A 12,719-nucleotide genomic window follows, 5' to 3' on the forward strand; every position below is an offset into this window, starting at 1 on the left:
TAGAAAAGCTTCGCTTTTAAAAAGTAAAACATCAAATTAAAACATAATGGCATTAAAACTGCCCCGAGTCCCTAAAACATTGTAGAACTTTCGTTCTAGGGCATACAACTAGCCAGGAAAAGGGTATAGCCAACAGGCGAAATAAATCTAAAATAGTATTTGGGGGGCAGATATAAAGGTCGTAATTTTTATTAAGTGTTGCCCCCCAACGACAGCTAAAAATCATGTATAGGTTTTGTGATATTTTGTTCTCGAATTAATTTAGTTGTCGGTATAAGCTAACAAGTTGCTACTTCATAAGCGCAGTAAAAACAATTTAATTAGACACTAATTAAATGCCTACCTTATTAAAATTATAATATGAACAATAGACGTTTTAGGCTAATTATTCAATTAGTTTTTTTTAACAAGGTCAATTACGTGCTTTAGCAGTGCTGCAAAGTACTGGAAAAAAAAGATAAAATTTCTATTTAACTAATTATGAAACATTAACATTTTTATAAAAAAAAAGATGTAGTTATGCATGTCACAAAGTATTATGCATAAGTAAAACTTTGCGGGTTGTGACATTACTCAGTCTTTTTTTATTATTTTTAAAAATTTCGGGTATTGTCCCTTTCGTGACATCGCACCTCAAGGGGCGATTATTCGTATTTTTCACAGTAGGTTTTCTCCTATTTCTAGCCCCTGCGGGGGGCTCTAACCCTGCGGGGCAAATTACCTAACCCTGTGGGGCAATCACATAACCCAATATAACCTAATCTAACATAAAAATAACCTATAAAAAGCCATTTTAAAAATACGACAAATCGCCCCTTAAGGTGCGATGTCACGAAAAGGACTATTCCAAAAATTTCATCATTAATATAAATGTCTTTTCTTTAGGTGCCTAAAGATATCAAAATGAAGGTCCTGTTTTTGGCTATAGTTGGATGCTTTTTAGCTGTTTGTGTTTCATTTACATATTCACAGGTTAGTACGTCTTTAAGTAGCGTAGCTACTCTATAACTTACCAGGGAGGGAGGGGATATTAGGTTGTTTATTACACTAGTCCCCAAAGTCTTATTTTCATATTTTTTATTCTTTGTTTAACAACCATGGTGACTTTTATAGAAATTTGATTGGTTGGTTCATTTAGTTCAGTGTCCAAATATTTCAACCACTAATTGTAAGCTTCAGAAGGGGTAATTATGTGCATCATAATTGGGGATGTACATCAATTTATCGGCAATTGTATTGCCCTTGTAGATCCCTTATAGCTTACACTATATGTCTACTATAGAAGGACTTATGGCTGTTTGTGTATTTAAAAAAAATTTAGAGACAATTTCTATTGGGAGGGTGAAGGTTTTCTCCTTCAAAATAGTATTAAACCTTCCCTGGACATAGGAAAAGCTTCATTGCAAAGAAAAAACAACCATATCAGTATAACGGCAACAAACATACACCCTTTTATATCCGGATAATACTTGTTAATGTTATAAATGCTAGTTTTTTAATCGCCCACGGCAACAAAAATTTATTTGAAAATGTGTTTTTTTTCGGTTAGTTCAAATTTATTTCCAAAAATGGCCATTTTATGTCTTATTTATTACACTATATATTTCACTTGGGGGTCTTTGTTATAGAAGAAGGAATACAAAAAGCCTAAAACCACCCTAAGACTTGAATATTAAAGCTTTTCTAAAGGTGATGCCTTCTTTGATAAAAATTTTATGAAAATATTTGATCATACCTCTATAATTCGACTTTTAAATCTTTTCTTCAACAAAAAATGTGGCCCCCGCAAGAGACTCTTATCCAGACGGGGTTTGTTAATCTTTCCTAACCTAACCATACTGTTATTGTATAAGCAAATTATACAGTAGCTTCTCTACTAATTCATTTAGATGTATATGTAGACCAACCTAGATTTTATGTACATACACTTCCGCAAATGTATAACATAATAAGAATCGCTTAACATAACAAAAGCCCTAACTGCCCCTTCCCATTATTTGTTACTAATTGCTTTGTATCTAGACCTTCATAAAGCTTCCTTGAAAATAATAACCCATTGATATCAGCAATTTCCTAGATATTTAATTTTAGACATAAATTCTTTTTACTTTATATCGCTACTTTTGCCTCACCCCTAGTGTCTAGGAGAGGGCTGGGAAAATAGCCTCAAACCAACCTGAGTAATTTTAAAAGTTTCTCTGAAATTTATGAACCCATGTTAATAAGACATAAAACCTTATTTCTTTATTTTACACTAGCGGCTTCGCCTCTAGAGGCCTCTAGTGGTACTTTTATTTGGTTAAAGTCTTTATGATACCTACCTATATTGCATTCAAGTATCTACGATACCTTGTTATATTGCGATGAAGTCTCTTACATCAAAAAATTAGATTTTTTGTGATTTCTCTTGGGAGCGTGGTGGTACCCTCCACCAAAATAGTTATAAACCTTCCTGGGACCTATGATAAGCCACCTTGTTAAAGAGAACCCGATTTGTTTAGTGGTTAGCGAGATTCTTCGGTACACACAAACAGACAGACAAACATTCTGCTACTTTATTATTAGGATTGTTATTGTGTCATTTTTCAACTTTAAAATAATATGCAGAATTGAATGCACACCTTCGTACTACGTTTTAATAAAGACTGAATTTTAGTTTCTGAAAGTGTAACTAGCTTCCGCGTCCTATCTCAATATTTACTACTAGCTAAAAAAGCTTCAAAGTTTCAAAAAAATCAAAATTTGAAAAATTAAAATTTTAAATGTATAATGTATAAATCGTTTATACATTATATCGCTTTTCCCTTTGACCGGAGTAGCTGAAAATAGGGTTTGCAATATTGGGCATTGGGCTGTTTATTACACTAGTCCCAAAAGTTATATAATACTGTTCAATGCATTTTGCTTTGTTGGTTCATTAAGTTGAGTGTCCAAACGTTTCAGCCACTAATTGTAATCTATAGAAGTGGTAATTTTATCTATTATAATTGGGGATGTACATCAATTTATCGGCCATTGTCTTATCCCTTTAGATCCCTGCATACAAACGAACCTTCTGTTGGTCAAGGACAACGAAATTGCCGGCGGCAATTTATCTGATCTCGCGTAAAGTACATGTTAAGTGTTTTTGGTTTTCAGCCAAAAATAAATGCGGTAAATAGCTGGGGAAAAAATTTGGAAAAAAGTGGAAAATTATTGAACCTAGTAATATTGTCTAACTTTTTATCTTTGTGACGTAACAAAAATCGAAGGATGAGAGTAGAGGTGGGAAAGGAAACCCCTAAAAAAATGGATTTTGTTACGTCACAGAGATAAAAAGTTAGACACTATTACTAGGTTCAAATTATTTATTAATCTTAAGGGATAAGACAATAAACGATAATTTTTTTGAATCTCCAATACTAATAGAAATGAACAAAATTTTAACTTTAGATTTAGATAATAATTTAGATTAACTAATAATTTTAATTAATATAAATTATTAATTAATTATTAATTATTAATTTTAATTATTAGTTAGTTATTATTTAGATTATTAGTTACTTGAACCAACCAATCAAGATTTCATAAAGAACCCATATTGGTTGAACCAACAAATATTTTTGAGTACTAGTATAATATTTAGAATCCATTGTACCCCACCTCCCTGATATTATTAAAACTAGAGTTGGCTCAATATAACTATATCGCTATTGGCTAGTTTTCTATAAGTACAAATCTATTATCTATTTTCCTCCCCAGCCATTACTATCTAAAAGAAAGAAGTAAATTTTTATTAATTTAAATGATTTTAAAAAGATTTTTTCAATTATATTTTTTTCACATTACCATCACCAAAGGGTTAATATGATTAAAATTTTAGTTTCAATATTTTAACACAAAGGAAGTGTCGCCACAATCGAATTCTTTTAAAATACAGTTTTCTTAGATTTACTCTATTATGAACGAATATTTTTTATTTATGAAATAAGGATTAAATAATTCAATTTAATTCAAATATCTACATGAAGTGAAAAACTTAGTTCATTCCATAAACAAATAGAATAAAGGTCCTATCGCTTTGGTCAATGAGAGTTTAATGAGGATTATTGGAGCACTATGAGTTTTAAACACTTTACCATTGGAAGACTCGAGCTCATTTATAGACGTTTATTTCCTATATAGATCTGTCATGGATCTTGATGCAATAAAGCAGGCCGTTTTGTAAATGTTAAAAATTGGAAGATTTCATTAAATAAAAGTAATCGCAAATATACTTAGTAAATAAAGGGAGGGAGAGTATTTATAAAATAACTACATATCAAAATAATTTTTTTTTATATTTTTATTATATAAGGTGTTATTACCTATTGTTAGCTTTTTATTGCTACGCTTTTATTGGAAGTAATAGTTCTTGTACAAAACGTGAAACCTTTTTTAACACCACTCCCCCCCCCTCCCCCTCCCTAGATATATACACTTGTTACCCCCTTCCCCTGGACATCTACGCTCGTACAAGATAGAAAATTTAAGAATAGTTATTTCTCGCATCGTATTATAAACAGCTTTCCGCGGATATAGAATGTACAATCATAAGATTTAGCCCGTGCCTTCGGCACCTCGGGCTAATAGAACTGATTTTAATCTTATGATTGTACATTTGTATATTCGTAGAAAGCTGGATATAATACGATGCTAGACATAGGTTTTTCGTATGGATGAGAACCGGTTCCTATCCACCGAATTCGAATAAATACGAGAAAACATTATTTTCAGTATGGCTAAGAAACCTATTATTACTGGATCCGATCCATACAACAATTGTATGTAGTAATGTAGACAACTTCCCACGAATAGTAAAATAAAAATCATAGAATAAATAACAGTTTTATTAGCACGGGCCTTGGGCCCCTCTGGGCTGACAAAACTAGATTAAATCTTATGAATTTTTATTTCAATATCTGTGGAAAACTGTCTATAAAATTTTTCAATTTAGACTGCTGACATAAACGCTGTAACTACACTGAATCTTGGATTTATAACTATGGCTATGATTGCGGGCATGAGGCTTGGTGCCTATTTGAACCGTAAGTATCTTATTTATAACTATGTCTATGATTGCGGGCATGAGGCTTGGCGCTTATTTGAACTGTAAGTATCTTATTTGTAACTATGGCTATAATTGCGGGCATGAGGCTTGGCGCTTATTTAAACCGTAAGTATCTTATTTGTAACTATGGCTATGATTGCGGGCATGAGGCTTGGCGCTTATTTGAACCGTAAGTATATTATTTGTAACTATGGCTATAATTGCGGGCATGAGGCTTGGAGCTTATTTGAACCGTAAGTATCTTATTTGTAACTATGGCTATAATTGCGGGCATGAGGCTTGGCGCTTATTTAAACCGTAAGTATCTTATTTGTAACTATGGCTATGATTGCGGGCATGAGGCTTGGCGCTTATTTGAACCGTAAGTATCTTATTTGTAACTATGGCTATAATTGCGGGCATGAGGCTTGGCGCTTATTTAAACCGTAAGTATCTTATTTGTAACTATGGCTATGATTGCGGGCATGAGGCTTGGCGCTTATTTGAACCGTAAGTATATTATTTGTAACTATGGCTATAATTGCGGGCATGAGGCTTGGCGCTTATTTGAACCGTAAGTATCTTATTTGTAACCACTGCTATGATTGCGGGCATGAGGTTTGGCGCTTATTTGAACCGTAAGTTTCCTTTTTTGATCGTGAAGCTTTTCTATAAGTCATTTTGTCTGTCTATGCACTATGGGTCTCAGTATTTAAATTCATACTTTATCTTTTTTATTAACTCTTTTTATTTCTTTCTTTCTTTTTCTGTCTTTGTCTCTGTCTCTCTGTCTTTGTCTCTGTCTCTCTCTCTGTATCTTTCTCTCTCTCTCTCTTTCTCTCATTTGTTACTCCTTCTTTTACTCTCTTTTACCTCTTTTACTTTTTCTTTGTCTTAATTTTTTTTTGTACAAAAAGCGTTACTTATTAAAGAAATCTTCATAATGATTTTCAGATATTTATCCTTAATATTAGCCGAGAATATATGATTTATAGCCCCCTTAAATTAGCTTACGAATGAACGAACAGGCGAACGGGAATACATGATTAATGAGTAATATGACAACCATTAAATTTTATATCAGCTACAAATGGAAAATACAGAGCCAACCTGAACCAGCAGCAAGCCAAGAAAAGACGAGGAGCTTCGCGCAGGTCGGAATTGTTTCAATATATTAGTTCTTTCTTACAATTTACCCATCGACCATAGGAACACCCCTCACTTATTTTGAAATAAATTGAAAAAAGGAGGGAGGTTTTTTTCAATGCCTAACACCTCCGGGAATCCCTAACCCCCGTTTCCTCCTTATTTAATTATTTTAAATAATTGGAACAACATGGAACAACGCAGAAATGAAAGGCCGGAATACATTTTAAAATTGGTCAATTACTATGTATATTGGCCTATCAATGGTAATTTGTATGGTATGTCGTCATTTTTTAGGCAACTGATTCAGTTCTAGTGACGAGATAATTTGAAACATAAGTAAAATAAATTTACACTTAATTTTTTGGTGTTCTAGAGGGAAGAGGGACGTCAAGGAGCTAAGCATTGAGGACCTAGCTCACATGGACGAATTTGATTGTGGGAAACAGTATCTCTGTGAGATGACCGCTCTCATGGCTGCACAGAATAATGTCAAGGATCCTATTGTTCTCAATCTTCTACAGGTATATTTATATTCTGTGTGAGATGACCGCTCTCATGGCTGCCCGACCCAGAATAATGTCAAGGATCCTATAGTTCTCAATCTCAGCCCGGTTTTCCAAATTTTTATTTGTTTGTTTAGATAATAAAACTTTCCTTGATTGTTTAATGATGTTACTTGGGGGATTTACACCGATAGAGCGTGAAAAAAAGGTTTAATGCAGTGGCGTGCAAAGGAATTTACTTGGGAAGTGTACACCTTTGGGTTGAGAAAAAGGGAACGGTAGGCCATTACATTTTCAATTTAGTAAAATTTTGTATGGAAGACCTACCTATGCATAGTATTATTAACGTTTCTAGTATATATTTATATTAAATTTTTATTTTAGACCACTGAACCAGAATTAGAATCCTTTAGAATGGCTGCAACCTTTGGTCTTAGCTCCAAGGACCTTTATCAGTGCAATAGGAGGTAGGCTGTTCTTGAGATCCTATAAGACATGAAGTCCGTAGTTTGATGAAATACCATCAACAAATGAAAATTAATTCTATCTATCTGTCTATCTAGTGTAAACAGCGTAAAGTGGCACCAAAAAAATGACGTCATACGATAAAATAACCCAAGAGAGGCTAATATAAATTTTACCATTGGTCAATTACAGTGTATACCGGCCTCTCAATTGGTCAACTTTATTGTATGACGTCTTTTTTTTTGGTGCCACTTTACGCTGTCTCTATCTAGAGTCAAAATTATGAATAAATACATATAAAGATGAAATATTGAAATGAATTGTTTAGATACAAGGCCTGTAATAGTGGCAAGCAGTCTATGATTTCTGTTGTTAAGGTAAGCTATTTATAAACGGTTTCTAATCCAATTTAATTCCACTAGTTACAAACTGATTTTTAACGGTGTTATACACAATTTCTAGAATGGTTTTATTATATTTTATACTAGCGGCTACTTATGGAGAGGAGAGTCGAATTTTATAACCCAATTTATTATTTTAGATTTTAAATTTAGTAAAAACAATTTTTTTTGGGAGGGGGATTTTTTATAGGGGCGATTTCTTTTGCGAGGGTGGTGGTACCCTTCCCCAAAATAGTTATAAACCTTCCCGAGACCTATAAGAAGCTACCCTGTAAAGGAGAACCCGACCGGTTCAGCGGTTAGCGAGATCCTTCGGTACAATCACACAGACACACAAACACACAGACAAACAGACATCCTGTTACTTTAGTATAAGGATATCTCTCGTTGTCTCTTTCTTCTAATATATATTTCTCTATCTCTCACTTACTAGCTTTTTATTCATAATTGATCATCTTATTGTTTAAAACAGTTTTGCTACTAATGGATGAAAATGTTCTTGATAATGATTTTATTTGATTGAAAGCTTGTTTGATAATTCTCTGGGATAAAGTAATAGGCTAATTAGCTTTTTTTGTATGATGATAATAGTTATTTATCGCATCGTATCATAAACAGCTTTCCACGGATATAAAAATGTACAATTATATGATGAAAACCAGTTTTTAGCACCGAGATGCCAAAGGCACGTGCTAAAAAACTGGTTTTAATCTTATAATTGTACATTCTTATATTTGTAGAAAACTGAACATAATACGATGCTATACATAATTTTTCAGTATGACTAAGAACCGGTTCTAAACCATAGATATTAATCGGTTTTAAAGCGATACTTGACAAATGGGAAGAAAAAGGCATAAACTGAAGATTTTTACTTTACTTTAAAAATGACCGTCATAATGGCCTACTATTGGTCAATTTAAATGTATATTGGACTGCCATTGGTGATTTAGTCTGTATATTAGCCAATCATTGGTCTATCAAAGACACAATAAAATTCATTTAACGTTTATTCAACTATCACTGTATCCCTTTTTCTAACTTACATGGCATGTATGAAAATGTTTTTGTGTGTGAATTTTATGTAATTCTTAATACAAAACGATAAGTTTTGAAGACAGGAATATGACAACTAAAAAAAACTAAAATGCCCCAAATCCTTATATACAGAAGCTTTTTATAGTACCTATAAAAAATGACGCTATACAATACAATTACCAATGGCAGGCCAGTATAAATATTAATTGACCAATGGTTGGCCAGAATGGCGTAATTTTTATAGACACAATAAAAAGCTTCGTATTTACAGAAATATATATTTCCGTAATGATAACAATTACAGCAGTATTTTGAAATTATTTTTAAAAAATCTTCACATTTTTAACAAATTTAGGGAAGCTAAAGAATAAGACAATGGATGATAAATTGATTTTAAGTTCACTCCCAATTATGATAAACAAAATTACTTCCTATGTAGATTAAAACTTTTTGTGAATGATGTTTGTATCAATTTGTACCAACCATGACTTTAGGCCAACGAATAAGAAAAACGATAGGAAAGGACTCAGAATGGTGGGGAGAAATAAAAAGAATAAGGTTGTAATTAATTTTCACTTGAAATTAATTGGCAGAATGCTGGTTCCTTGTCTCTGAAGTCTACCATAGATTAGCATTGTTAAAAAAGACAATGATTATTTGTGTATGTCCTTGTAAAAAAAGACAGTACACTACAGTACAGAACTACAACTGGGTGTACAGGGATAAATAAGTGGAAGAAAAATATGTTTTCTTGGAATTAACAAGAAGAGGACGATATGAGTAGCGGAATCTTTTCCAATATAGCTTCGAAACCGATTAATATCCAGTGGATAAAACTGGTTCTCACCCATACTAAAAAATCATTTATCGCATCAAATTACAGACAATTCTCTATGAATAATTAAATAAAAATCTTAAAATTAATACCAGTCGAGAGACCTAACAAAATTTTAATATGCACGAAAAGCTGTCTATAATACGCATTCGACAAATAACTATTATAGCCGGAAGCAGACTTTGATGCGTTCAATTCTTATGTATATTAGTGCGTCGTTTTTCATGGAAATTTGTCATTGATTTTTAGAGTAAGACTAGAGCCCTTTTCACTCATAGATTAGAGTTGGATTCTTAAAAAATTATTATTACTGAATCGAGTATTGTAACCAGATCACCAAAATTGTCTTTGTAAAAATCCTCCAAAATCATATAAAAAATCTCCAAAAAATCAAATAAAATCTTATGTTAATAACCCTTCAATGATTTTAGAACACTTTTCTTTAAATTTGTAATAAAATTTCGTGATCTGGCTACCATAGCGGATTCAGCGATGGTTGATTGTTAACATTTTAAATAAATGTGTTATTTTTTTAGGCTATGGCTGAAGAACAGATGAAATCGGGCCACCCTAATGACATCTAAATACCAGAATGAATTAACAGTACACCCTAAAGAAGCTCTTTATAGTACAGATACAAAAATAATGAGATAATTAGGAATTATTCGGCCAAAAGTTATCTATTTTAACCCATTTTTTATAGGCATTACATTTTTTAAAATTTTGCCGAAAAATCCCTAATTATGTCAAATTAGAATAATGGACTAATAATGTACCCTAAACTTTTTATGTTTTTCGGCCAGCTGCTAACGGTAAGCTGTCTCTAAAGGCTTTTTTAAAGTAGTAATATTTTGACAAGATACAAAACATTTTATTTGAATTATATGTAAAAATTCAAAAAAGTTTATAATGGGACAATAGACATTGTTTAAAATTACCATATTTGTTAGAGGTATCTGTTGATAATAATGTGTTTAAACAAAATTGGCAAAAAATAAAAAATTTATAGCGAAAAGATTTGTTTTTAGTCCAAAATGGTATTTTTAAGAAATGATACAATCAAAAAGTTCCAAAAAATTTGAAACTTAATGTTTTAAAATCACATAGCATTTAATTCGCTTTTAAAACTTAAATCTAATTTTAGTCAAATAAAATTTTGTTTTGTTTTGTTTGAATACTGAGGTGGATTCTTGAATCTTGAAAAAATTTAGGATCGCTGCTGGCTGGTGAGGCAAAATTGTTTATGCAAAAAAACCTCCATAAAAATCTACAAAAATTAAACAAAATCTTATGTTAATAACCCTTTTATCTAATTTTTGTAGATTTTTTATGCAATTTTGGAGGATTTGTCACAAAATTTTGCCTCACCAGCGAGCGACCATTTAAGAATCCACCTCTGTTTGTTATTTTGCATTTGTTATTTGTTAAAGTGCATTATTCTACTTTTTGTTTTAAAAATAAACAATAATAACCATTCTTAAACTTTTATATTATTAATAGCTGTTTGTTACGTAGTTAATCTTAAACAAGCTAATTGAAAACCGTTTTCAATATGTTTCTATGCCATTATGGCAATATCATATTTATTATGTAAATAGGCAATAAATTTATGTACACACATCATAATTAACAAAATCACCCCTTATTTAAAATAACAGACATCCTGTTACTTTATTATAAGGATAATTGACGGACTTCACTTCTATTTATATTCCTTTTGAACTTAGTTGTCCTTGTTTTTATTATTAATGGTTTTGTTAATTGTTTTATTGCATATTGTTTGCTAACATTAATGATTCTTAAATTTTGCAAACATTTCCTCAGTTTTTTCTTAATTGTAGACAACTAATTGTCTTTTATGGCCGCGAGTTGCTTTGCCCGAAGCCCTACTAGGAGAATCCACCCTCTTCTATACCATTTATTTTTGAGGGGGTATTGGGGGGAGCACCACCCACCCAAAAAGCCTATGACCATCCTTTTAAATTGTCAGTCCAGCCAATTACGAGATCTTTAGGGACATAAACTTTTACAAGGCCGTGTGCGGAATTATCAAGCGAAGAAGAATTTAAATAAATTTGTTAACAAACATTTTTTTAAAAATTATGTGTTACACTTCTGCGTTCTCCAACGTTTGGGACTCCTGCGTTTGTCCTGGAACAAATTTTGGGTCATTAGTTCTAACCAGGACTCGGCGGCCGCACGTCAGCCGAGAATAAGACTCAAATTTAAACATTTATCTGCTCTGTGAATAAGGATATCATTTGCGGCCCCAGAATCTCTCCAATTGCTCTTTCCTTTTTATGCTAACTCTCCATTTGTTTTATACATTTGGATACTAAAGGCTTTGTAGCTGGGCCTTTTTCATGCACCTGTATGAAGCTTTATAAATCTGCTACAAGATTCTTGCAGCTGACTGGCGGCTGCCTTAAAAAATGTAGTTTCTACATTTTTTAAGTCCTCAACAATCCACAGAGATCTTGGACTGTGGCCCTCCAACACCCTACATTCTCCAACCTCCACCCTGCTTACTATCTACTTATCAACTCAACCTTATATTAAACTTGCTAATAAAGTGAAACGTGAAAAAATAAACCCCCAAACAAACTAACCAATGATCTAACAAACGAACATGCTTATAACTGAAAAACAAGTGCTTTGTAATACTATCTTTAACTATTAAATAATGTATTAATCTAATATGTACTAATTGAACCTGACATACTAACAAAACAATAATCATAACTTTATTTTCTTTGTATATTGTTTCATTTAATGAAATAAATATTCTAAATGTATTTTTAAAAATGTAAACGGTTGATTTCCCTGAGGCTTACAGAAGGCGGCCAAGCCCTGGTAACAACAATCCTGATTTATTAGATACATACAGTAGGAAATATGCGTTCTATAATATATCAAATTTACTAGCGGCTACGCCCCTAGAGGCCTCTAGTGGCACTTTAAATGTTTTTGTTTGTTAAAATTAATTTTTTATGTACGATACCACCTTATTTGACGTTGAAGTCTCCAAGATTTTCAGAAAATTTTCAATTTTTTTGTCATTTCTTTTGGGAGGGTGGTAGTACCCTCCCCCAAAATAGTTAAAAACCTTCCCAGGACATATGAGAATCTACCCTGTTGAGGAGAACCCGATCGGTTCAGCGGTTAGCGAGATCCTTCGGTACACACAGACACACAGACAGACACACAGACAAACATCCTGTTACTTTAGTATAAGGATTATCTATTTTGTGTAGTATATC

At 32.4% G+C, this 12,719-nt stretch overlaps 1 protein-coding gene across 5 annotated transcripts; it reads left to right on the forward strand.

The window, feature by feature from the left end:
- Window positions 1-864: 864 nt before the first annotated feature.
- LOC145305785 (uncharacterized) lies at window positions 865-10,649 on the forward strand. Of its 5 annotated transcripts, XM_080147589.1 has the most exons (8): window positions 865-972; window positions 4,976-5,046; window positions 5,239-5,258; window positions 6,153-6,222; window positions 6,591-6,738; window positions 7,105-7,187; window positions 7,514-7,562; window positions 9,996-10,649. In XM_080147589.1, exons 1-8 carry the CDS (start codon window positions 904-906, stop codon window positions 10,041-10,043), a joined length of 558 nt encoding a protein of 185 aa, XP_080003715.1. In that variant the 5' UTR covers window positions 865-903; the 3' UTR covers window positions 10,044-10,649. The 5 variants fall into 5 exon arrangements, with proteins under 5 accessions (XP_080003715.1, XP_080003716.1, XP_080003719.1 ...); XM_080147590.1 differs by lacking the exon at window positions 5,239-5,258 and having other exon boundaries at window positions 4,976-5,066; XM_080147593.1 differs by lacking the exons at window positions 865-972; window positions 4,976-5,046; window positions 5,239-5,258 and adding an exon at window positions 5,297-5,322.
- Window positions 10,650-12,719: the final 2,070 nt, after the last annotated feature.

Source organism: Acartia tonsa, chromosome 14, assembly GCF_053477335.1.
Source record: "Acartia tonsa isolate MP-2025a chromosome 14, ASM5347733v1, whole genome shotgun sequence".
In the NCBI taxonomy this organism is placed as follows: domain Eukaryota; kingdom Metazoa; phylum Arthropoda; class Copepoda; order Calanoida; family Acartiidae; genus Acartia; species Acartia tonsa.

Excerpts from the sequence above, each read along its gene's own strand:
- LOC145305785 (XM_080147590.1), top strand. The coding sequence starts at position 904 with ATGAAGGTCCTGTTTTTGGCTATAGTTGGATGCTTTTTAGCTGTTTGT. Across the intron at positions 973-4,975 it reads TTTCATTTACATATTCACAG|ACTGCTGACATAAACGCTGT; the intron begins GTTAGTACGTCT and ends TTTTCAATTTAG. Across the intron at positions 7,563-9,995 it reads CTATGATTTCTGTTGTTAAG|GCTATGGCTGAAGAACAGAT; the intron begins GTAAGCTATTTA and ends TTATTTTTTTAG.